At 41.5% G+C, this 26,932-nt stretch overlaps 1 protein-coding gene across 6 annotated transcripts in view; it reads right to left on the bottom strand.

Moving 5' to 3' along the window:
- ETV1 (ETS variant transcription factor 1) overlaps nt 1-26,932 on the bottom strand; it is an 88,014-nt gene that overhangs the window by 21,279 nt on the left and 39,803 nt on the right. For all 6 annotated transcript variants that reach the window (XM_033164989.1, XM_033164988.1, XM_033164990.1 and 3 more), the window contains 3 exons: nt 18,918-19,047; nt 15,233-15,421; nt 9,503-9,750 (listed from right to left, as the gene is read on the bottom strand). In XM_033164989.1, coding sequence (XP_033020880.1) covers nt 9,503-9,750; nt 15,233-15,421; nt 18,918-19,047 — 567 coding nt within the window. The remainder of the gene's footprint in view (nt 1-9,502; nt 9,751-15,232; nt 15,422-18,917; nt 19,048-26,932) is intronic.

Raw genomic sequence — 26,932 nt, 5'->3', positions numbered from 1 at the left:
TTCCATGTTTGTTGTGACAGCCATGATGAAAACTGTCTGTTTATGCCATTTTCTTCTTACAGCGGTCAGAGTGAACCTCTATCAAAAGGCTTGGTGTGGGAGGAGTGCCGATGGCCAACAGGCAAGATCACCCAGTCAACTGATTAATCACTGAAATTGCTGGATTTCATAGTCACATGATTTCCTTAGTGATGTACGTGGTATTGGCCTTCAAAGCATGGGGCAAGCCTTTTTAGATGGGTGCAAGCAGTTCCTATGCGAGCCACAAGTTCCTAGGTGTGAGCTCTCTTCCAACTCCATTTTGTGTTGATTTGCAAAAGTGCCAGCATTTAACTATAAAGCCCTAAATGACTTGGGACCCTAATACCTGGTGGATCATCTCTCCCCATCCTGTCCATTCCAATGAAGTTCAGATGAAAAGTTTCTCCACATTCCACTATCAAGCAAAGTGTGCTATGCAGAATACCCTCCCCTTAGTGTTGATGGTGACACCACATCATTCTGGCACCAAGTTAAGACCCATCTGTTTTCACAGGCACTTTTAGTAGTTTAGCTGATTGGAATTGGATTAACCCTGCTCTATGGCTTTAGCTTCCCCACTGGCTGGGAGATATTTTATGGTTTTAACATTGGGTATGAATGTGATATTAGGAACTGTCCACATATAATTTATTTATGTACTATTAATATTAGGCAGATGCGGTTGTAATGTTTTTGATGCCTGCTAAAAAACTTTGCTTAAGATAGCCTACCCACACAGTTTCACTATGTACATTTGGTTTTGTAAACTGTTTTTATTTATATTTTGATAATTCTATTGTGTCTTTTGTTTTCAAGTCTGCTTTTTTCTATCTTTAATTAACAGTTTACACCATTTAAACTGCTTTGATTTTTTTTTCTGATTAAGCAGTACGTAAAACTTGCTACAAACAAACAAACAAACAAACAAACAGATAAATAAATTAAAAATGTTTTTGTGTGTGTGTCTTGCGTTCTCTCCTAGTATCTGTACAGATGAACGGCGGGGTTGCAAATATGTTAACAACACTACAGCTGCGTGGGCTGAAAGCCAACAGGATGTCTGCCCCTGTCTCCATTACAAACACCTGTGGGCCTGCTCTCTCTCCCCATCTCCTTCTCCCTTCATTCTTCTTTTTTCTTTACCAGTGAGAAATAAGAAAGTAGTAACAGTCAGCCAATCTATCATTTCTTTCATTCATTCATACTATGAAGCAACAGCCTGACGTATAAATTCTGAAAATGGAACACAACTCATCCCCATGCTAGGGCCTAATTGAGCAGTCCTTGTGTGGTTGTGTTACTGCAGCAAAAGATTTAGCAATGAGAGGAGATTAAGTCTTTTCAGTGCAAGGCAAGCCAGAGTTCAGTGGCTTTATCTGTTTGTACAGGCAGCACAGGATTGTGGTTCAAGAAATGTTTCCCTGCAAGATCAGGCTGTCCTAGCGACTCATAAGGGCAAAGTTAACAAGTCTGTGTTGCACACGCAACCACCACAAGGGTTTACTGTCGGGGTTTTTAAAAAGGAACAATTGCTGATCAGAAAAACAAACTTTCCGAACAGCTTGATTCAACACATTCAGCTTTATAGAGGCTGTGGAACAATTAACAAGTGTGGCAGCCTACTGCAATATAGCTATGCTATTTGAAGGGGCTCAAAAACTAAAACTACCAGGGCCATCAATATAACTTGTTTCCAAGGATGTATCAAGGACAATCGCTGCCATTACTATATATGTATGTCAAGCTGTGACCATTTTTTTGTCTGGCAGAAACAACTATACACAACAATCTTGAATGTTGTGAAGCAAAATGCACTGAATATTTGACCCTACAACTCTTTGTATTGGATAAAACAGGACAATAAATTGTAGCTGCCACCTGCCGTATAAACTAACAGAAGAGTTGTTTCCACATTATAAGGCATTTAGGAATTCATCGAAAACGACTTCTTTTGTACTGTTGGGAACTTCAAAACTAGTGTAAACTTAAAAACAAAACAAAACCCTAGAAAACTCCAGACAAAAAATACTAAGGAAAAAATATATATAGGCAGTAGTAGAGCAGAGGATAGTTACATGAATTTGTACAGTACTTGTCCCTAATGTTAACCTACTAAGCAAATGGAAAATAATTGTGTTAAATTAAGGTATATCTCATCATTAAAAGCGCTAACATGTGTATTTTACTCAGAAGTCCCTGCTATGTTCAATGAGTTTTACTTCCTAAAAAGTGTACATCACAGTTTAAGGGTTCTTTTACAGAGTGGAATGGAATACCAAAGATAAAAAGGCGTTTAGAAAAGATTTGAAACATAAGAGACGGGGCAGGGGTGGGGGAGATAGGCAATCTAAAGGCATAAATATTAGAAGGTCAGCTCTTCAAATCTACAAATTAAGAATAATATTTCACCTTGGCCTTATTTGCTCTTGCTACAGAGACATTCATCTGGTAAGATACAGAAACTCTGCTCACTTAAAATATTACACTGAAGAAACAAACCTGGGCACAACCAGCCAAATCACCATAAAAGTTTTTCATAGCTTTGTTTCATAGCACAATTCAAAGTGTTGGTGCTGACCTTTAAAACCCTAAACGGCGTTGGTCCAGTATACCTGAAGGAGCGTCTCCACCCCCATTGTTCTGCCTGGACACTGAGGTCCAGTGCCGAGGGCCTTCTGGCAGTTCCCTCGCTATGAGAAGCCAAGTTACAGGGAACCAGGCAGAGGGCCTTCTTGGTAGTGGCACCCACCCTGTGGAATGCCCTCCCACCAGATGTCAAAGAGAAAAACAACTACCAGACTTTTTAATCCAGGAAAATCTTCTCAAAAGTCGGGGTCCGTCTTATACGCCGGGTGGATAATCTGCGGTCGAGTATATCTCAAACTCTATATTTTAACTGGAAAAGTTGGGGATTGTCTTTTATGCCCAGTCATCTTATACGCAGGAAAATACGGTATCTAGTGCACTGTTAACTTCCATTTTCTTTTTGTTAATTTTCATCAATGTTACTGTGTCTCATGGTTGTTCATCCTACCACAGAAGTCATTCAAATCCTGCCACTGACATCATATTGTTTCAGTATTCAATGATATTTTTAATACATGTCCCATTTCCTAATAAATGCTTGGTCAGTATTACCTCTCAGTTTTTCTGTCATTTTTGCCAACCTGGAGTACGCTAATAACTTAGTTTGCCACTCCAGCTTTGTTGGGATTTTTTCTCCTCTCCAATTTGTGGCAATTAATATTCTTGCGGCAAGATAGTGTATTGCTTTGATGATGTGACTCTCCATGCCCCGCCCTCGCCGCCACTGGCACTCTTCTCGCTCCATTTAAAAAAATATTTTCATTCTGACTCCTATATGTAGTAAACAGCATAAACACCAGATTTTTACTCATCTTTGCAATGACAAAAAAAAAGAATTTGTATGCTATGGTAATCTTGCGTTATATGGTGATAATACCATGGAGTTTGAATCCTGTAATTTGTCTTTGAAAGAGTTTTGTTGCTCTGGTTATCCTTCCTTCAACTCCCATGCCAATTCTCTACTTGCACACTAAGTTTACAAGTGACAGACTGCTGTCATGCTTGTGCCTTGTTTTCTCTGAATATTTCAAACAGAAGAAAATAAACAGCATTCCCAAACTGTGAAGAGAGAATATTTTGACAGAGAAATTTCTGTTCCAGACATAGAGCTTTCACTGTAGTTCAGTTTCGGCAAGGCACTGCAATTGCAGGCTGCCTTTTCTTTATGACACTCAACAGTTTAGCAATAGGCTTGGTCAACTGACCTGTTGAATATTGTCAAAGGACAGTCAAGTATTTTTAAAGAATCAATGTTATGAGGCAACAAAGTTAATACATTTTAAATGTGACTGAAAAGCTGGTGGTAACTGCGGGGGGGGCGGGGGGCGGGAGAGATATACTTTGTGTCCCAACATCTAATTAAGATCCAGGTGAAGTAATGGATTCAGAACTGTTCAAGGCTGTGAAACTTATTCACCATTACAAGCTGAACCCATTAAATATGGAACACCCTCTACTATTCTCTCAGTCCTCCCCACACTCTCAAATAAAGTAAAAGTGAAAGACTTGTTTATTTCACTATGGTCCAGCTTCAACAAGCTCACCCACATTCAGCCTCCCAACACAACACTGGGATATTAGATTACATCTGATGTTACAGATATGATGTCAATGGAGGAAACACAAAGTGTCTGCATACAGAGCATAATGTGGGGTATAAAACACACACCCACACACCCACACACCCACACCCTGCCCATCCGGCTGGGTTTTCCCAGCCACTCTGGGTGGCTCCCAACAGATTAAAAACGGGGGGGGGGATCAAACATTAAAAACTTCCCTAAACAGGGCTGCCTTCAGATGTCTTCAAAAAGTCAGATAGTTGTTTATTTCCTTGACATCTGATGGGAGGGCATGCCACAGGGCAGGCGCCACCACCAAGAAGGCCTTCTGCCTGGTTCACAGTCGGACCTCAGTGTCCGGGCTGAATGATGGGGGTGGAGATGCGCCATCAGGTATACAGGACCGAGGCCATTTAGGGCTTTAAAGGTCAGCACCAACACTTTGAATTGTGCTCGGAAACGTACTGGGAGCCAATGTGGGTCTTTTAGGACTGGTACATACATGCATGTGTGTACAGTGGAGCTGGGCGATATATCGCCCAAAACCGGTTTGAAGTCCATATTGTGATATTGGTTTCAGTTTTTGACCTTGCAATATATTGCAAATCACAGTGTGTGTGTGTGTGTGTGTGCGCGCAGCCGCGCACGTGTGCTATGCAAAAATCACTATGTGGGAAAAACTGTGAAGGCAGCCAATGTCTCTACATAGTTCCGTCCTTATTTCAGACACTGTGATATATCAGTATGTTGTGATGTTTAGCTGGTGATATATTGCAATGTTGAAAACCAGATATTGTTCGCAGCACCATCCACTTGACATATTAAACCAGGACGGGGGGGGGGGGGGGCGGGGGCGGGACATACACAAGTGTCTTGCAACTTTTGCTATCACTGCTGGTTTATAATATGCAAAACCACTTTAAAGCAGAAGATACTTAATAGTCCATTTTGTCAATAAGAAAAATGATAATTTGGCAGGAAGTGGGTTGAATGAAAATGAGCTGTACGTACAGCTGTGTGGCATTACCACACCAGATGGTACGCTATGCAATTTATAGGATTGCACCCATATTCTGAAGATGATGGGAAGCAAGTATAAACCCTGCAGAGCCCTACAGATAAGTGAGGGGTTGGATAAGCCCTTGCTCAACACCAAACTTTGGGATGCCTCCCCTCAGAAAAATGAACAGATCAGCTTGAGGTAAGTCCCAGGGAAATCTGCACTTCCAGTATTATCAAGCCTAATCATAACAATAGGGTACAATTTATCCTAATGTTGTCTAAGCACAGATAATCTAAGCCACAAGAGCAGTCCTGGTGCTATATTCAGGCTAAAAGAGCTTTAAAAAAAAAAAAAAAAGCTGGCAGGTATCCAGGCACACTTGAAACAGTTCCCCAGAATGGAAAATTGGGGCTAGGGTGATAGCTGACTGGGGATATGTTCTGTACTCATGGTTGTTAAAAACAACAACTCATGATAGTCAATTTAAAATGGGAATTTGCTTCTAACTTCATTTGGCTATTCGAGTTACACAAGCTATTGAATTACCTAGAATACTTTACTGGGCAGAATTCTGTGTAACTGAAAAGCTTGTGCATTCTTCCTCCAATAGAAATTAGTCAAATCAAAGGCACTGCCTTATTTTATGTTACTTGATTTTCCCCTCAGCATGGCTCCTAGGATGCGTGGAAAAATAAAACAGCTTCTATTCTGTTGACATTTCTCTTTTTTTCCATGTTCCATTATCTCAACATTCTGCAATAGAAATTGCATACCTGCAATTACAATTACAACTAATTGATCTGCCATTTCCGATGTCATAATTAATGTCATGTTTTAATAGAGTTATAATCATTCTATAATAATGGTTTTCATTCACCAGATTTCCAAAACGGGTAAGAATACAGTGCTCAAAAGCAATCAGCAGTTATGAGGCTCTTTCAAAATATCCCAGAAGGAACATCTTAGTGTAATAATCTTGCAAAACAGATTTTTGAATTTTTATCTGGACAGCAAAGTAATATTATGCAAGCTCTTTCTCAGAGCGACTTATACCCAAACATCCATAAGCATAATAAAATCAATGATTCAATGGCAAATGCATTATGTCTCCAAAAGGGTTATTTAATGTACCCTTAGAGCAAGGAAAGGGGAAATGATGGTTTCTGGAGAACAGATGGCAAAATGACAAAATATCATCAGACCCTAGTTGTTGACTGCAATTTATGTTGTGTACAGATGTGTCAACTTAAATGTGGGGTTTTTGGAGTCAATAAGAAGTACTCTGAGGCCACAAATCAATTTTTAATGGCCACTAGTTACACTGTTGGTTCATTTTTAGAACTAATTCTTCTCCTGCAAGAGCAAAGAGACCGACTCCTGCAGTTTATAGTGATGGGCAGAACGGAAGGGGAATCAGAAACAAACATATTGGAATAAGGTGTGTGTGTGTGTGTGTGTGTGTGTGTGCTCCATATTGAGTACTAAAAATAAAAGTGCACCAAGGAGTCAGAATAATGCCCCGCCAGAGCCAGCCATCACATTCCTCATTGTGTGTCCAAACTATCCATTACCTAGAATGGGAGGACAGCACAGTCAATGTTTCAGGCAACCGAAGAATATACTCAAATTCAACACTCTATGCAAATTCAGAGTCACTCCATAGGTGGGTGAGAAATAGTAACCTGTGTGTTCCGTTTTCCTTCTCCCTTTTCTTTTCTTTTCTTTTCTTTTCTTTTCACGTCATGTGTTTATATTATAAGCCTGAGAATAGGGTTAGTCTTTATCACTGACATTTCAAAGCCACTCCAAGAGCTTTTTTTTTTCTGGCTGAAGAATGGGGTAACAGTGCTTTAAATAAATAAATGAGAGTGATGGAGGACTAGATTAATGGCTGGTAGAATGTGATCTGCACATGCTTAGGAGAGGAGGTTTTATTGGGCCCGGTTGTGAACCATAAGCGCACAAGTGGATGGAGGGATTGCCCAATGTGTTTTTGTCAAATTGTAATGATGACGACTTTAAGAAGAACGTTGTGTGGAAGGCATCTAATAGACATAAGCACATAGTATGTGTGTGGTGGAGCACTTAGAGCAGGCATGGCCAAACTTGGCCCTCCAGATGTTTTGGGAATACAACTCCCATCATTCCTAGCTAACAGGACCAGTGGTCAGGGATGATGGGAATTGTAGTCCCAAAACAGCTGGAGGGCCAAGTTTGGCCATGCCTGACTTAAGAGTGTCGGACTAGCACTGGGAAGACCCACTTCCAAATCCCCACTCAGCTATGAAGTTCACTGGGTAACCATGGGCCCATCGCACACTCTCAGCCTAACCTACTTCATAGGGCTGATGTAAGGATAAAACAGGGGACGGAGAACCCTGTATACCACCCTAACTGCAAAGGGTTCAGGCAGGGTGGTGTTGTACCACAGTAACAGAGTGTTTTAGTTTACTTTACTTGAGCAAATCTAACATTTCCAGGATATGCTTGAAGACCTCCTGCAAAATACCGACAGTATGGAGGTGGCCTCCCTATTTGTCCAAAACTGTATAGTGGTACCTCTGGTTACAAACGCTTCTGGTTACGAACACTTCAGGTTACGAGCTCCACTAACCCGGAAGTAGTTGCTCCAGGTTGCGAACTTTGCCCCAGGATGCGAACGGAAATCGTGTGCCACAGGCACGCGCGCAGCAGGAGGCCACATTAGCGAAAGCACGCCTCAGGATAAAAACGGTTTGAGCTTAAGAACGGACCTCCGGAACAAATTAAGTTTGTAACCAGAGGTACCACTGAACTTGTAGGGGGAGAAGGGAAAGTTTTCCCTACCAGAAATGGAAAACAGAAGTTTGCAGACTACTGCACCAGATGATAATCTTTGTGAAAGGTAAAGGGGTTAGGGGGAGAAATCATTTGATGGATAAATGAGAAAGAATGAGTAGGAGCTCCTGTGGAAACAAAGGGTGGGGGAATTTGCACAAACTACTTGCCTAAACATAAAAGCACATTGACAATAGACCCTTGTTGCCCTTGAAATTTAGTAGGCTAAACAAGTGCACTTGTAAAGATCATAACATGGTAACTGGGACTGTAGGCCCTTTTATTTCTGTGTCAGGAGAAACATCTGCTATGCTATGCTAAAAGGAAACAGTTCCAAGGCTTTGAGCAACTCTTAAATCGTGGACAAATCTTTCCAGATTTAATCCTACTGTAAGGTGTGTGGGGTTGGAGGGGTGGAATCAATTCTAAGAGGAAAGTGCTCAAGCTTTATTGACTGGAACCTTAACTAGCCCCTCCTGAGCAACTTAATAGGTGGCAGATAGCATCAGCCTTTTGTTAGCAAAGGACAAGGGTTCTCTGAACAGCAGGCTCTGATGCTGTGGACCTGGCTTCCCAGACATGGCAAATTATCTTATAACCATACAAGGCAATAACACACCATGGGAACTTTAACCTGAAATTGGCCGTCTACTCCTTGCACCAAAAAAGTGAGCGCATTCATGATGCGTCTCCTGAAGAGTCAAAATGTATTGTACTCACAATTACTAATTACTTAGAAAGAAAAGAACAGTATCAGCTGAAAGCCAGGATATAAGTCACAATCCAAACACAATTCATCTGAATTGAATATTCAATATCAAAATCTCTGGAGAATTCGTAGATCAATAGAAGTGGTGTTTATGGAGAGATACAATGATATAGATATTGTCAGAGGAGGAGGGTGGGGAGCATGTGGTTCTCCAGATGTTGCTGGAGGACGACACCTTTTCATCACCGGTGGCTACTGACCATGCTGGTTGGAACTGATGGGAGATGGAGGGCCATAGACACCCAATTCCTGTTTCAATTGGCCTGCTGAATTCCCAGTGCATTCAAGATGAAGAATCAAGTCTCTAATAAGGCTACATGAATGTAAAGGCTTAAATTCTGTTCCTAAAATATTGGAGAAGCTCAGATATCACTACATAGACAGGTGTATAACTGTATAACGAGCTACAGCATCAAGTTCAACAACCAGTTCTCTTCCTCAACAGCTGAAATGATTTCTTTCCATTGCAATTTAACAGGAAAGTATTCAAGAGAGAGAGAAAGTATGGCAAAGGCAATTTGAACGCAGCTTTATCTGTTCTGATGAGATAGGGCTGCTAGTCTGGTGTCTAGTACAATAAAGCCTTTTCTACCACAACAATCTCAACATGGAAACTCAAAGGAGTACAGTATTCTTATTTATCAGGAAAGTTATCCTCTCCTATGAGACTTACTGAGGAGGCAAATCGCTGAATAAAGAAAAGCCTACCAAACAAAAGAGGAAGGAGAATAACCTTCTACCTACCTGAATCATACGCAAAATCTCTAGGTTCTTGTTTAATCATCAGAGGAGGGGGGAAGTTTTGATTGACTGAATTGCCAACCATGGCATTGTGTTCATACACTGGATCATGGTACTCCTGCTTAAACCCTTGAGGTGGGAAAGGGATGTTTGGCTCAGACATCTGCCGTTGGTACATCGGGCGTCCTTCCCTTGGCATGGAAGGCAAAGGAGGGAATGAATTGCAAGGTTCCGAGAGCTGACGGCGAAATCTAGGATAGAAACACAGAGAGAGTTCAGTTTGAGATACAGAGCTATGTTACTACAGGAGTGGGGGAAAGGTGGAAGGGGGAGTCAGCATGAAAAATCTGAGAAATGGGAAAATCTCTCACAACAGGTGCTAGGAATACAATTTGTGGTGGTATGCTTTCTGGGAAGGAAATCCTTCTGCAAGGTAAACACTGCTTATATAATTTTTTTTGCAGAGTAATGCCATGACTGGCCTGTCTATGAGACAGCGCAAGAGGCATCTATCTACAAGAATTAGATAAGGAGAGTTGTCCCAGAGAAGGGTTTCATAATAAAATTATTTTCCTAGCACCACCAATGGAGAGCTCTCTTCTCCTTAGTTTACTATCACTCATAAGTGATAGAAATTAGGTGCGTTGATTTTTTTAAAAAAAACAACAACAACAACCAACTATGAGAAATCACAATATTCAATATTTTTGGTCACTTGAGATATGGGGAAAAAAATCAAACACACATATTATTCAAGTTTTTACTCTCTCCACTTCCACTTCCAAACGCTCAGAAGATCATGGTTTAAACACTGGCTTCTGCTAAAGTGATATTCCCAGCTCTAACATATTATAATGTACTTTGTACTTCCCTCTTCTGCACATGTTCCTGCTCTAGCAAAAAAGAAAGAAAAACACTCAGTTATGTAGTTTTTGTTGGAGCAGAGATATGGTCAGACCACACCTGGAGTACCGTGTCCAGTTCAGGGTGCCACAAATTACGAAGGATATTGACAAGCTAGAATGTGTGCAGAGGAGAATGACAGAGATGATCAAGGGTCTGGAAACAAAGCCTAATGTGGAATGGTTTTGCGAGTTGGGTACAATTAGCCTGGTAAAGAGGAGACTAACAGGAGATATGATAGCCATATTCAACTATCTAAAGGGCTGTCACATGGAAGTTGGAGCAAGCTTGTTTTCTCCTGCTCCAGAGAGTAGGACCCCAAACAATGGATTCAACTTACAAGAAAGGAGATTCCAACTAAACATCAAGAAGAACTTCCTGATGGTAAGAGCTGTTTGACAGTGGAATGGACTCTCCTGGAAGGTGGTAGACTCTCTTTCATTGGAGGTTTTTAAGTAGAGGTTGGATGGCGATCTGCCATATATGATCTAGTTGAGATTCCTGCATTGCACGGGGTGGACTAGATGACCCTCAGCCACTTTGTTGTTCACTTTGATAGGCCAAGGAGTCCCTAATAAACCATATTTTACTTGATGTTCAGCAGCAAACTATGAGTTGGTTCAGAAAACATGCTCAACAATAGTGGGAATAAGAAGCAGTGTCCTCAAGGCTCACACATCCCTCCCACCACAACCAACTCCAGCGTGGCCATAAAGAGATTGGCAGCTTTTGCTTGACTTTTGTCAACTAATTCTATTGTATTTTAGTGTAATGTCAAAACCCCTAACTATGGTTAATATTAACTATGGTTTACTGAAGCAAACTAATGTTTGTACAAACCACAGTTTACTGCACATGGATAAGTTTTGGTAAACTATGGAACCAGGAATTGAGAGATAATTTAAACATATAAGCAAAGGCGAGAGTGGTAAGTCCTAGAAGACAAAGATGGTGATTCACTAGACCAGTGGTTTTCAACCAGTGTGCTGTGGCACCCTGGGTGGCCTTGAATGATGGCCAGGGGTGCCGCAGGAAACACTGGCCTCTGTCCCTTTTTCCTTCCCTCCTCTGATGCCTTCTCGCATCTCTGCCTCCCAAAGATTTACACAGCTGTTTGTTGCAGCAGCCTTGGCTATAAGCTTCCCAAGTGAATTGTTTCTCAGGGGCTGGCCAGGGGGTGTTTCCTTTGGGCAGTGAGAGGAGGCACCTCTCTTTGGGGCAGGTGGGACAGCTCAGAGATCAGGGGTGGCAGCTGCAGCTGTCCAGATGACTCCCAAGGAGAGAGGAAAAGAGAGGAGGCTGAGGGAACCCTCCACAAGGGAGGGCTAAGGGGCTGCCAGCTCTGCAGGCAAGGGGTGATATAACTGGGTTTCTGAGCCCCACAGGGGTGCCGCAGAAAAAAAATGTAGTTGGTCAAGGGAGCTGTGGACCCAAAAAGGTTGAAAACCTCTGCACTAGACACTCCCACTGAATGTTTTCTTGTTTCAGCAAGCCTAAAACACAGTCCCGATGGCAAAGCATAGTCTGACCATTACATGTAAACCACAAATTAGCATGTGTTCCATGACAGCTCTCTTGTTATCTTAACTCCAGAGATTCAAAGCAATTAATCAAAGTTATTTTTAAAAGTGAAACTGGAAATATTAATTTATTTGGGCAATTGTATTGACTCAGACAAGCAGAATTAAATGAAGTTGGAGCAGTTACGGTAGGCAGAGCATCCCCAACACTGAAGAGTATTATTATTTATATACCGGTAATATAGTGCATCTTGTCCGTGTGCCATGTTTAAGCTATATCAGCGTTGCCTACAGCAACAACAGGATTGGGCCAAAAGTATGATCAGAAATAAAACCTGTGCTTGGATTAATTCAAATTTACAGATTCATTCAAAGTAATGCTGAACTCATTCATTCCAAGGAAAGATAAAAAAGACATGGTGTGGAAGCAAGTCTATTTCACACCGCTAAAAATATTCTGTGCCACGGTGAAAGGAGTGTTGCCTCTGCAGTCTGCCCACGCATTCAGAAAATAAAGTATTAACCTCAAAGCACAAGAAAATAGCTAAGTTGACTGGCACTACGCTTATGTTCTGCCCCCACCCCTTTCCCCTTTAGTAAAGAAAAGAAGCAGAAATCATCATTAAAAACTGCCAAGGAGTGAACTTAAAATAAGAAACAGTCTCACTTATGAAGCCTCAAAGGAAGTTAATCATACTTGCACTGGAAGTTTTGTATGGAATCAGGCCATGTGTTTATACAAGTGGCTTCGATTCCTGTTGGTGCTTGTTAGGACCATTTATATTCCACATACTTGTTCCTTTTTATGAACTGTGTTATTGAAGCAGCAGGTATGCTAAGCCAGAGGTTCACTCAGTCCTGCAAACTTCTCGGGAGTTTTCTTTCTTCCATACAGCACTGTTTCCCACCCACCCCAAACCTTGCTGTGCCCTGCCACCATACAATTACAGGAGAGCCAGAATGCCAAGAGAGGTCATCAGCATCATGGATAAAAAAAGGAATTTGCCAAGAAGGCTGCTGCAATAACATCATCTACAAAGCAGCATGGCTATGTAATCTTCTGAACAGGTACTTGGAAGTAAGACCCCACTGAGCTCAATGGGTCTACTTCCAAGCAAGCATACATGAGATTGGGCCATGCTCTTGAAATGTGTGATTTAACAGAGGCCATTTATAAGGCAAGAGGCACGTTCAATGATCAAGTATTATATAAGCAGGGCACAGGCAACAATAATGAACCCATGGATGACTCCTATAGCCCAGTGTTTTTCAACCACTGTTCCGCGGCACACTAGTGTGCTGCGAGATGTTGCCTGGTGTGCCGTGGGAAAAATTCAAAAATTCAAGAGAATTACTTTATATATAGTCAATATAGGCACAGAGTTAATTTTTTTAACATTTTCTAATGGTGGTGTGCCTCGTGATTTTTTTCATGAAACAAGCGTGCCTTTGCCCAAAAAAGGTTGAAAAACACTGCTATAGCCTAAGGCTACAGTTACATGGTGTTGGAATGTTCATGCTACCAGGATACATAAGTCAAAACTACGCAGGGAACCACCATCAAATTACATGGGCCATCATGGGAAAATTGTGCCACAATGGGAAAAATCCATTAAATATGATGCCATTTGTGAGTCTTTACATTACTTCACAGGTGCTGGGGAAGCAGAGACACACAACGTCAGAGCTGGCTCCTTGAGTATGTTCTGAGCAGGTTAGAACATAACCAAATAAGTAAATGTTTGATCAGACTTGCATAAACAATTACAATCACAATTCAAACATAGCCACAGCAAAATCTAAGCAAAATAGATTTAGCTCAGTCAATGAATGCTTTGCCTTAGGAGCTTCAAATACAAAGACTAAGCAGGGTGATTTAGGGACGTAGAGATGAAGCTTCAATTCAGTTTTTTAGCTTTTGTGGTTTTGCTCAGCCTAGAGTTATTTGAACGTAGTTTGTTTTGGCAGCTTAACTTCCTTTTCCTAAGCTGTTGCATTTCAAAAAGCTCAGAGGGGGGCGGGAATCCATACCCTTTCAATGGATACTATGCAAATTGTTACAACAAGCAGTAACACCTGTAGTCCTAGGCTATAAAGAATTTAATTCAGAATATATATATATATATATATATATATATATATATATATATATATATATATATATATATATATATATATATATATAAACTCTAGTAACCTGCTGTATTGAAAAGCCACATCCTCCTGAACTGAATGATATACAACAGTGTTTCCCAAACTTGGGTTTCCAGCTGTTTTTGGACTATAATTCCCATAATCCCTGACCACTGGTCCTGCTAGTTAAGGATGATGGGAGTTGGTGTCCAACAACAGCTGGAGACCCAAGCTTGGGAAACCCTGATACACAGCATTACCCATCAACCTGGCTCCACAAAAACAAATGCATAGATGTACATATACTCTACACTTGCTGTCCTACTCCCATACAGTGGGTATGATCTCTAGAAATATTATGCTACATTTCATCATATTTGCTACAGTGGAACTTCAGAGTTAGTACCAATATGGGCCTAGAGCTGTCAGTTTACAACATCCACTACTTCTGAATAACGCCTTACCTTTCGCATTCCTTAAAGACGTTCCTGTTTGCCTTTTGCTCATTGACACCCAGAGACACAAGCAGCAGGCACTAGACTAGAGCAAGAATGGAGAACTTGTGGCCCTCCTGTTGTTGTTAACTACAACAGCCACCATCCATTACCATTGACCATGCTGACTGAGGCTGATGGGACTTGTAGTTCCAAAGAATATGGAGAATCACAAGTTCCCTGTTCCTCTATAAAAGCTTCAAGTATGGAAGACAGCACAATTGTTGAAAGGCAGTCTTCAACCAGGCCTTTGGCCGATTAATATTCTATGGCTTGGGGGGGGGGAGTTGTTGTTTCATTTTGACTATTTGTTTTGTGCTTTTATCCCATATTTCTATCTTGTGAACCTCCCTGAGATCTTTGGATGAAGGGTGGCATATAAATTTAATAAATATTAATAAACAACAACAAGAATAATAATCAAGGGAATATACAGCTACAGCCTTACCCTTTACTTTCCCTTATATGATATCACCTTCACATACATAATCTTCCTGGCAATTGGGTGAAATGTAGTAAGGGCTGCCCAAGGATACTTAGCTTCATCGTTTTCTTTCCAAAACTGCAAACATGGCGAATGGCGATGGCCAAATTTGCGAGGAACACTGATACAAGCAAACAAACAATACGCTCACTGAAAACAGCACCTGTTGTGAAGGAAGTAAGGAAAAGTGATCTCTTACCTGTGGTCCATGGGGAAGCTGTTGTCTGGGATGGGCTGGGATGGAGGCAGGTGAGCAGAAAAAACCCGGTCAGGTTTAGGATTCTGAGCTGAGTTTGGGGATGCATGGTGCAGTGGTGAGACTGGAGTGCTGGATGGAGTTGGTGGATTGGAGGGCCTCATTCCCACTTGTGGCTTCTGATCATAGGCACTGCCAGTTAAATAAAGAGTTGCAAATAATTGACACATTAGCCCCACATACGCAGTGCCATATAGCCAGCACAGAGTCGCAAACTCAGTGGAAGAACACATGGATTTGCATGTGAAAAGGTCCTTAGTTCAATCACCAACATCTCTAGACTGCTGCTGCCATTCAGTGTAGATAATACTGAACTAGACAGGCCAGTAGTGTGACTTGGTATAAAGCAGCCCTATATGATCCAATGACTGCCATTGGTCATAGACATGGGAAACGTGGGTTTTACTAACACCTCATTAGTGGACAAAACATTCTCTATCCAGCATTTCCTGTCTCCATTTGAAAGTTAGGGAAAGAACAGTTGGGGGTGTAATATACCTAACAAATAAATGTTGACTAGAAATGTCAGCTGCAAAGTATCCCACAGGACTCCAAGAATCAGTTTTTTTGCAAGACCCAACAATCAGCTGATTGTCTTAAGAAGCCCATTGTGAACTGGCTGTGCAACAGAAGTGTCTTGTGGAATACTTTGCAACAGACTGTGCGAGACCCAAGGATCACCTGACTGTCCGTTCTTGCAGAGTGCAACTGAACCAATAAACTGTGGCTTAATCTTGGGGCTACAAACTAGCATACAAAACATTCTGCAATTCAGTGCATGAAACCAGGATCTGATCCACAGATATTCTGGTTCAGATGCAAAAAAGAACTATGCTTTAATGAAGCCAGGTAAGTCTCTTATTGGAGAATGTGAGCAAAGGGAGAGATGAGTTAGCAAGCACAATACTCATTCACAGTCTAATGATGACTTTATTAGACCAGGACCGTTATAAATGAACTAGTCTACCGACAGACCTACACTTCCATGTATTAAAACATTGTGCAAAAGCACTTTCCTCAATCCACGCCCAGCTTTTTCAAACCAATAGCTATGTTTTTAGAGGATGCTCCTCCAGAAGCTTTTCATTCTCTTCGAGAAACGACCAAGGTGTCTTGCAAGCAGAAAGCGCTCTGTGCCCCAGCATTAGCAAGCAGAAGAAACCCACTCTAAAAACAGGATGAAACTTTCAAGCAACATGGACCTTTTGCCCAAACAAGTGACAGTCAATGTTTAAGTATGATTTAACAAGAACAAGGCTTGGTGTGTCATCTAGGCTTGTGGTTTGTTTCCCTGAGTGGTAAGCCCAAACGAGTCTCTGTTATTGCATATGGTTTGTTTGGAGAGACACAAGTCACAAGTCCAGGTTCAAACAACACATTTTAAGGCTTATGGTTTGTTGCTACCAGCACTACAAGGAGCAAAGTGAAGTATTTTAAGCCGTGTGCACCCACAGACTCTTATTTGTGTTTAACTATGGTTTAATGTGACGTGCAAACTAGGTTCTTTTTTTAAATTTATAAACATGAGAAATCCAAATGCCATCCTGAAGACAAGCTCTTGAAAAAGCCCAAATACTGTCAAAAGGAAACTGTCCTACCAATTGGTAGGAATAGTATACACAATGTAGACAATGGTGACATTTCAAAATACTAGAGCCAACCTCTAACTACAAAAAGGTCTTCAGTAGGTTACGGAACTAGCTCAAGTGGGACAGCATATTTGTATGTCAAATATATGTTTTGTTAACTGAGGTTTTATCTACAACATTTTTTGGGGGAAATATAATGGGCAAGAATTGGATCAGTGTTCTCACTGCCGGTTATAAGAGGACTGTCGTCCTTTGGTGGTGCAAAAATTTGCTGACCATTTTGTAGAAAGTTCCTACGGATAAATAAGTCAACTTATAAATGCAGTCAACTTACAAATCCTTCTTCTGAGATTTTGGAGAAGCAATGCATGGAGAAACTTTGTGCCGGCAAACTAAAGCTTCCAAAAGTGAAAGCTATTAAAGAGCATAATGCTATCACACCAATTAAAAATTATTCTACAAGCCATTAAAAAAGTCTTGCTCTCCACCCTTCGTTCCCCAAAGGGAAGAAACCTGTTTCTGAAGAGATAATAGTATCTGTAAAGCCGAATGAAATGTGATTTTTAGTAATCATCCATGAATGAACACACATATCATCTGCAAAACTTAACAGAACACCTAATGCATTTTGCCCGGGCTTGTCTTCTATGCAGGAAGGACTCTTTCAACCTAATGCATGTAATGCATTTTTTAAAAGTACTTACACACACACACACCCTTACCTACCAACCTTGGGGCAACCAAGAACCTCCCTTTTGGAATTCAAATTCTAAGGGAAGGCAAATGCTTAGTGGCTATATGTAACAATATTATTACTTTAAAATGAGTTTAGAATCACGGGGTGCCTCCCCTCCAATTAACCATAAACTCCAACTCCCTAGCTTTTTTCCCCCTTCAGTTTTTAGTATTTGTAGAATTTGAGCTATGAAGCAAAGTGTACAGGCACTCTTCTTCTCTTTCTGTGCGAGCGAAACTAGCTTGCTTCCCACCCCACTTTTCAGTGTTTTGATTCCCCCTCAACCACACCGGAAAAATTCCAGGATACCCACATTTAGAATGTGTCAGGTAAGGATGTAAATATATCCATCGCTCTTCAGTAAATTTCTTCTCATCAGTCTAAAGCAGGCACCCCCAAACTCGGCCCTTCAGGTGTTTTGGGACTACAATTCCCATAATCCCTGACCACTGGTCCTGTTAGCTAGGGATCATGGGAGTTGTAGTTCCAAAACATCTGGAGGGCCGAGTTTGGGGGTGCCTGGGTCTAAAGCTTCGTAATATTGGTTCGTTTGTTTTTATAATTTTCATTTTCATTTTCTAATACACAAAAAGCAAAAAAAAACAGCAAAAATAAGGAAGCGAATGCTTGTATTTTAAGGTGGTTTTGTTTATTTATTTTTCGATGTGGGAAAAATCCTGAGGCAGTAGAGTGGACTGTACCACTTTAAAATGAAAGTAAGAAACAACAACAACACCCCCAAATATTTCAGAGAGAATGGTTCTATCTAGCCCACTCTCCTGCTGTGCTAGTTTTCTGCAGAGGGGACAGTTAAAATATTTGTTTACCCCCACTTTCAATCTGGAGTAGTATAGTCCATTCCAACGCCTCAGGATTTTCCAACTATATTCTGCTGTGTATTTAGACCAGGCTGCAGCTGCAGGGGAAGGGGAACTTTTACAGCTCAATTACCATCATAGCTTTGATACTACAGCTTGTCACTGAAAATGCTACCACAAAATACAGTGGGAGGGGGGGAGGGGAGGGAGTTAGGAATGAACCCCAGATGCTTGAAGACTGATTTATTTTAGGCTGAATGCATTTTGGAATACCCTTTCTTATTTACTATACAATTTGATGCACTGGACGAGAATTGTTACTTCCAACAAAAAGTTCCTTAAAGAAGAAGAATTATTCTAAAACGTGACAGCTCTGAAAAAATCTCTTTCTCCAGGCAGATACAGTTCTGTCCCCTTACCGCCCCCCCCCCTTCTATCAGTGGTTTTGTTCTAGTTTTACTACAAAAATACACCTGCTACTTTACCTGACACTGTACAGGCACTTTTCCCCATAACTGAATTTGAATGGTTGCTCTTGACTACAAGCCGAGCTGAGTTCAGAACACGGACTGTGCGGTTCTTTCTTGATTTTCACTGGGAGACCATGGAAAGCCACTGGAAAGAAAGAAGACAGAGAACAGAAACTAAGCAATTTCAAGCAATAGCAATCAGGTGAGAGAATCAAGTAGGTTCAGCTCCATTTTAAACCTGGCACCGAGCGGAATGAAATTGCCTTTCTATTACTGCTCTCGCCTCCTGTCTAAAATCAGGTTTCTACTGATGTGCGTGTGGCATCGGGACAACAGGTATCTCCTATTCGGAGGAGACTCTGGTTTAGGGGCAACAAACGTGATGCTTTCTAGATGTGGTTGGACTACAACTCCCATCAGCCCCCACCAATCAGGGATGACGAGAGCTGCACATCTGAAGTGCACCCTATTGACTATACTTTCTCCCTCCCATCAGAACTTCAAAACTGTATGGGCTCAGCTTATGATACTGTAGCCTCAGTCAGCACCATCCTGATTTGTTCAACACTAGTGCATCATGTGCTGCCTGAATTTCAGCATGGACCTGGCCGCGTGGCTTGCTTCACAAACACGCATATTTCAGCCTGCGCAGTCTCACGTTAAAAAAAAGGGCATCAAAAAGCATGTTGAATATGTAAAGCTGGATTTCAGAATTTAAAGACATAAAACACATTTCTAACCCTCATGAAAATAGATTTTTTAAAAATGCTTAAGGATCAGGATTGTAGCAAAATGAAAGACACACATTAAAAATGTATTCCCACACACACAACCTGCAATTCTCACAATCCTCCAAGCAAACTATTAAGTTTCCCACTCTAATTTTTTGTTCCATGTTGGATGATAGCTGACACAATCTAGCACCCCAACCATGTATACAAGTGCTTCCTGTTCTCCTCTACAAAGGCTACACTGTATACGCAAGTGGTGAATGCCTATTAGAAGCATAGAACATTCAAAGGAAAGAACAGGTGCATCAACACCACATGTCCATCAACTCCAGTTCGGCACCTTCCAGGATTCATGCAAATGATATGCAAATCCCGTGCTTATATTAACTCAACATATCTAAAGTAAGCAAATGAGCTGCAGCCCAGTAGCTGATCGTATTTCCAATTTTGCCTTCAGTGTGGGACAAGGAAACCACCCCGCTCCCCTTGGTTTAGTGCGACTAACAAAATGCATGATTAATTAAACCACTGGAGTAAAAATGCAGTGTGTGTGTGAGAGAGAGAGAGAGAGAGAAAGAAAGAGAGAGAGAGAGAATTATCAGGAACATCTCTGGGTGTCAATAGGCACTGGAGGCACCAGGGATCCTTTGTGTTATTAGTGCTTTTAGCCTTTAAAACTGAAGCATGGCCAAGATTCCAGCTCATTAGCAAGCAAACAAACAATGACCCATTTGCATTTGTTTTTAGCTACTATAATTTATGTCAGAGGCATTGTACTTACTACGAGAAAGGGCTTCAAAATATCATTGGGCTGGGGAGCCGGAGTACAGAGGAGAAGAGTAACTTTTGGTTGCAGAATGCAATGCTGATCCAATGAATTCAGAGCCTAACAGCAGAAGGCCTTCGCCAGCAGTGTTCGAGGCTCCCATTGTTCTGGGCGCATTTTGGGACAGGGAATTTCATTAGCGCGAGCCCTTTCTGAGCTCTGGGCGCAGTTCTGCGCCTAAGATTTCAGATCAAAACTGCAGAGTGGAAGGAAGAGAGGACCTTTTTCTGCCTCCCCACTTCCAGCTACTATCTGAAAACTGGAGAAGAGACCCTCTTAAGAATAGTAGAGGGGGGGTGGGCATGGGAACGACTATACCATGTAAAAATGAACATACTATTTTAGCTACAGTTTACTCATTTTAAGCTTTGTATGCTTGTTATATTTTTTTTTAAAAAAAAATGCACCTAGACATTCCGTTGTTGCACCCATAATCTAGGTTCAATGTGCCATTTAGCTCCTAGCTTTCATATCTGTTTCTAACACTGTTCACCAGTTATCAAAAGCACATGCAGGGGCATCGTACTGCATAACTACCACTATATAACAAACAATATAGGGTTGTTACAAACCATGTGCTCTTCAGCATTCTTTGCACTTGTTCACATGTTCAAGAACATGTGCAGCTGGATCCAGAACAACCCGCTGCAGGTTTACGCAAATGTAAGTCCTACAATGCTCAACAAATAAATGTGTATACTAGGACTGCAGCCTAAGCATTGAGTCACATTGAAATAAAGTGGGACAAAAATATGACTATTCACATTTATGTCAATGAGACCTACCTGTGTACACACTCCTGCTTACTCTGCATCCCGTGCTCTCCCACCACTGCTTTGGGAAGCAGAGTTCACATGACAGCCACAATCCACATCCATCCTGACATTCTTTTTATGTTTTTTCCCAATCCAGCTTCAATCCGAATTGAGAAAAAGGAGACCTGTGTAATGTGTGATGTGTACACAGCCAAAATTAAGCTGGATGCAATCCATTATGTGGCCAATTCCACCGCAGAATATTTTCTGCAGTTGTTGTTGCTTTTTTAATCCCTGGGGCAGGGTGTGTCCCTTCAATCTGCTATATAAACTAGGAAACAAAGGTCTTATAAATAAAAAGATTATAAATAAAAACACACTAAAAATTTGTTCATTATGACTTATATTTACAGCTGCTTAAAAAAACCATTTCAATCATTCTAAGCCGCAGAAATGGCCCACGAACGTAAAGAGCAGCCTTCCCTAACTCTGTGTTGTTGGACTACAGCACCAGTCTTCTGTGATCATTGGCCCTGCTCCATAGGACTAATGGGAGTTGCAGTTCAAAACATGTGGAAGACACAATGTTGGGGACAGCTGCTCTAAGACTGGGAGCAAATGTACCTGTGCAAAACACATTATGGCCTGAGAGACTTGGGCTGTGGACCATAACGGCAAAAGGGACAGAAATCGACCTACAGCACTATAGCTCTTAACCCCAGAGTTCCCTCTCCTATTTCCTTTCTCCATATTACTCACTCTTTGCCAAGTCAGCATGGCCAACGACATGGATGTTGGGAACAGCAATCCCACAACTTCTGGAGGGCTCCATGTTGGCTATCCCTGAAAGCCTCTGGTTCTTCCCTTCTCCCAGCCACCGGCCTTGCTCTCTTTCTCCCTCTGTCCTTCCCTCAATTAAACTCTGTGTGCATCTCTCTCTGCGTGTGTCAGTGTGCTCTGGCTGTGTCTACCCCAGCACCACCTGCTTTAAGCTTCCCTGCCCTCTCTTCCCTGTCCTTTGCCCTGTTTGCCCCAGTGGGCAGAAGCTGTCCACTGCCAGGGGGCCAAAAGACATTCACTCTTTTAAACGTGTAGAAGAAGAATGGGAAAGTAGACTACCACTTCGGTTTTGATATTTTACTTAAGATTAATATAGCGGTGAGACTTTTAAAATACTTCTATCAACCCTCTGCTGCCACCCTAACTGCACGTACAGCACAGTGGTTTCGCTTAGCATGACATGTGAAAGAGGCCACCAGCACCCATGTTTTATAAGGCACCAACTTGGTTTCGGCGCCGACAAACGTTATATTGGCTCTAGAAAATAAGATGCAAAATAGGTGAAAGGGCATCACTAGACCAACCTCTACTAGCAACTTTCAAACTATCCAGAAGTCTTCAATAGCTTTGTTCTAGAAAAAGAACCCAGTCGACAAGGAAACATGTTTTCAAGCTCTTCACCATCGTGGTCCAAGTCTGCAGTCTAATGAAGAGCCAGTATAGTGTAGCTGGAAGGGAGTGGAGAGATGAACCCGTGGCCCTCAGGTGGCATTGGACTCCAGATCCCACCATTTCCAGTCACCATGGCAAATGGTCAGGGATAAGGGGAGCTGTATTCTAGCAGCATCTTAACGGGTCACAGGTATCTCCAACCCTTGACTAGAATTGGGAGGCCAAGACTGCCATGATGCTCAGTGGGTGACCATTTCTCAGCTTAACCGCTCCCCTCGAGCCTTTATCACAGTGTTGTTGTGAAGATAAAATGGCCTTGGGGAGAACAGAGTATATCATACTGAGTTCCTTGAAGGTGGGATATCAATATAATAAACAATAATTTGAAAAGCCCAAGAGTGATGGCATAACTGTTCCTCAATGCCTTATAATGTATCTGGATGTGCTGATATCAAGCAGTCATCCTTGCGCTTCCAAGATATGAGTGCTATGGTCATCGAGCATCTTATCAGGATCTAAAGGCCTACATTCCATTCTTCATGTTTTTAAAGGAGTAGTAAGAGAACCAGACCTTTTACACAAATTATTTTCAGAACATTCCTTTCCCTTTTAAATCATAAGAACATAAGACAAGACTGCTGGATCGGGCCAATGGCCCATCAAAGTCTAGCATCCTGTTCTCACAGTGGCCCACCAGATGCTTGTCGGGACCACCACCTGAGACCAAGAGCCCTCTCCCCTCCTCTGGTTTCCAGAAACTGGTATATCCCGTACCCCAGCACATAACCACATACCGGTCCCACTTTACTTTCTGAACTTTCTGCTTTTTTGTTTCCTTCCCCGCAGCGAATTTTACTGTATGTAAAAATAGCTTCCCGTTTTTATTTCAAAATGGGGGAAAGCACAGAAACTCCCACATCACATTCCAATGTGGAGAAATGCTGGAGTGTTTTCACCCACAGCATGGAGAACCTGAGCGGCTGCTAACAGGCAGTTTTCCAGCTCACTGGCACTGAGACAAGCAAAAGCAGCACATTCATTTTGTGCAATTTGCTTTACCTTCCCACATGGAGTTGGTAGATGTAAAAGGCTGTTAAGTACTAAATTATTCCTTATCAAATCACCATCATCTGGAGTCATGATCAACACTAATTAAATTACTTTCACTGAACACGGCTCCTGCCTTCTGCTTCAGCTGCAAGGTACATTTTATTTTGCTTTACAGAAAAGGGACTAGCTAGGTCCACAGTGCAGAGCTAGGAAGCTGCTGTGCTGGAGTTTTAATTTAAGATCACCCCCACTATTTTGGGTTCTCTAAACTGCAGCATCTCTGATTACGGAGGTTAACTCTTTCATGTCATCCCCCCTCCCCTCTTTAGGGGACAGGACCCTCAAAAACTCCCAAGAAGCAATTCAACAAGCATTGTTTCTGTACAATCTTCATTGAGAGAGGGCAATGAGGTCAAAGAAGTAGTGTTTGGCAGGTGGTCTTCCAAAGATTTTGATCTTCACTGCTGCCAAATTGGATAACATGGTTATAAAATTTGAATAAATCCTCAGGTGTTCCGCAGGTATGTTTACTATGCAAAACTTTTATGCACTGTCATTTAAAAACGGCCCACCTTGCTGAAGAAAGAGGCAGACTTTGGTGTTTGTTTCAAATGGTAGCTGTTGGACCATATTAAAAATTTCAATGAATTATATTAGCACACTAACCAGGTGCTAAGAACAGGGACTGTTAGTGCCAAACATCCATTGTTGCCCGCTTTCACTGTTGATGTCATATTACAATTACATGCTATATTGGAATCTTCAAAATGGTATTTAAAAGTGGGGAAGGACTTTGGATAAACTACCAGTAGTTACCTTCTATCAGCATCTATATGGAAAGAGTAACACAACTATAAATAAGCTAAGCAATTCAGCTGCCTGGTTCTCAATTCCTTGGATACAGGGGAAAAGGAACTTTCCCTCCCCCAAATTGCTTCTGGAGAGCATTTCTAGATTTCAAACATACTGTACCAATATCCTCTATGAAAGATTATAACACTACAAGTTATACAGATTGTTGTTGCTGATCTGGAGAAATAATTCTGTCATTCAGTTCTCTACAACTAAGTATTTCAGCGTTAAGACCACATATCATCTAGTATAAATCTAAGCCATAGGAGGAAAGTAGGAAAAATGAGATTGAGCACTGTGAGCTGGATTACACAAAGTATCACTCCTTGGAAGATCAGAATGAACTGTTGCATTTAGAAGTGGATTATTGCACCAATGGGGAGCGCAATTTGCTGATCACCAAATCCTTTGGCATGACCCTCAGGACATCTTCTTAAATCCAATAGTCCAGGAAGTTTTAGTGAAATGTCCCTTCCACAAATCACACATTAACAAACACAAGCACTTACACTGGGCAGAAGCTTGTGTTTACATGCAAGTCTCTGTACAGATTTCATGAAACCTAGGTTTTCCCTTCATTTTTGCTTCCTTTGCTAACCTCCTGAATCTTGATGTTCACCTAGGATGCTTGTACGAAGCAGGGTGACAAGAAATGAATCATCCACAGAAAGAACAAGTCCAAGGAAAGTTCCTGCAAATCACTTTTCAAATCTCTGAGAACACTTTTTTTTTTAAAGGCAACACATACATGCAGACAAGGCCTCATCATCTCAAGGAGTCAAGTGCACAAGCGTCATATGAAGGCTGGTACTAGATGTGAATTACAATGACTTTTAAACAGAACAACTCATGAATGATGGGAGAAGCTTGAACAAAGGCAAATCCTGCTGGATACTTCTCAGTCAAAGGCTGGAAAATGCATCAAATTTAAAAGTCTTTTCAACTAAGATGCCTGGCCTGATCAGAATGAGAAAGAGATTAAGCATGGAGTAAGACTTCCATGTTTGCATACACACACAAACACACACACACACACACAAACACACACACACACACACACACACACACACACACACACGAGACCCTTACTATTCAATCTTTGACAAGCTCCCACCCTAGACACTGAGCTTCTGCATTGTGTAGAATCCAGAGCAAAAGGTATCCGTATATTTAAAAACCAATCAAAGTACAGACACATTCAATGCAGAGACTGGTGCAAAACGCTGCCAGTTACAAATCATTGGCTTCTGCAAACCTTCATGCAACTTATCTATGCCAGATCCAAAAAAAAAAAAAATGCACGCCAGAGAAACTTTGCACTCTACCAGAAAAGGAAGCAACAGAAGACACAAGACTTGCCACAGAAACATATACCAGAAATGGGTGTGTGGGTTGGTTCTGACACAAAGCAAAAGCTGCATCTTCAAGAAAGCTTTACTCACTTTCGGCCCAATCAAGGAATTTTTAGAAGTGCTCTGGAATGAAGAGTCTCATAACGAAGCAACGTGCACAGGGCACACGCTTTTTCATGAGAGCGAGTAGAAAAGATGGGCCAGCCATACTCCTCTATCTCGGCTGATCTCACTCTGTCTCCAGGTGATGAACTGATTGAGATGACCTCAATTAATATGCAGTTAAATTCCAGAGGCAAAAGGGTACTCATAAAACCCACAATGTCGAAGACTCGTTAAACCCATCTACCTGCCCATGCATAAGACTTAGAGCAGAAGGCACTTCAGATACATCATCACTGCCTCTCAAAGATTCTTTTCCAGTACATTTCCCTCTGCCAAGCCCTCCCTCCCCCCTCTTTCTCCAGCACGCAAAAATCCATTACTAAAGGGTCTAATCTCAGCTATCAGTGCAGAGTGCCTTTTAGGGAGCCATTAAACCATTTCTCTTGTTTACAGTGCCTGAAGAAAGATGTGAATTATGTCTGTGACAAAGTGGGTGATAACGTTTCTAAACTGCAATCAAAATGCAAACTGAAATACATTTAAAGGACAGGGGCCCTGATTTTGTTTTTGCAGTTTTCTTTACCTGCTCCAAGTTGGGCAAACAGATCCTGCACGCACACAAACACACAGCAGGTCTTACAGGGAATGTTGGAACTCCTGTGGGTGGGTGTTTTACACAAGGCAAGGTATGTTTATCATCTCAAGTATCTTTAGTTAATACAAAAAGGTTATCACTCAGAAATGTAAACCACCACCCCCCGCAAAAATATTAAAAAATGTTAAAGGATTGCCTCCATAGACTCTGCTACTACCGATAAGTGCTCTTGACAAACTGAACCGATCAATACTATTTCCCCCCCAAGAGGAATAAAGAATTTCTGATGCAAAGAGATGCTTAAAATACAAT

This window comes from Lacerta agilis, chromosome 12 (genome assembly GCF_009819535.1).
Source record: "Lacerta agilis isolate rLacAgi1 chromosome 12, rLacAgi1.pri, whole genome shotgun sequence".
In the NCBI taxonomy this organism is placed as follows: domain Eukaryota; kingdom Metazoa; phylum Chordata; class Lepidosauria; order Squamata; family Lacertidae; genus Lacerta; species Lacerta agilis.
This window is presented reverse-complemented; position numbering and strand designations above follow the sequence as displayed.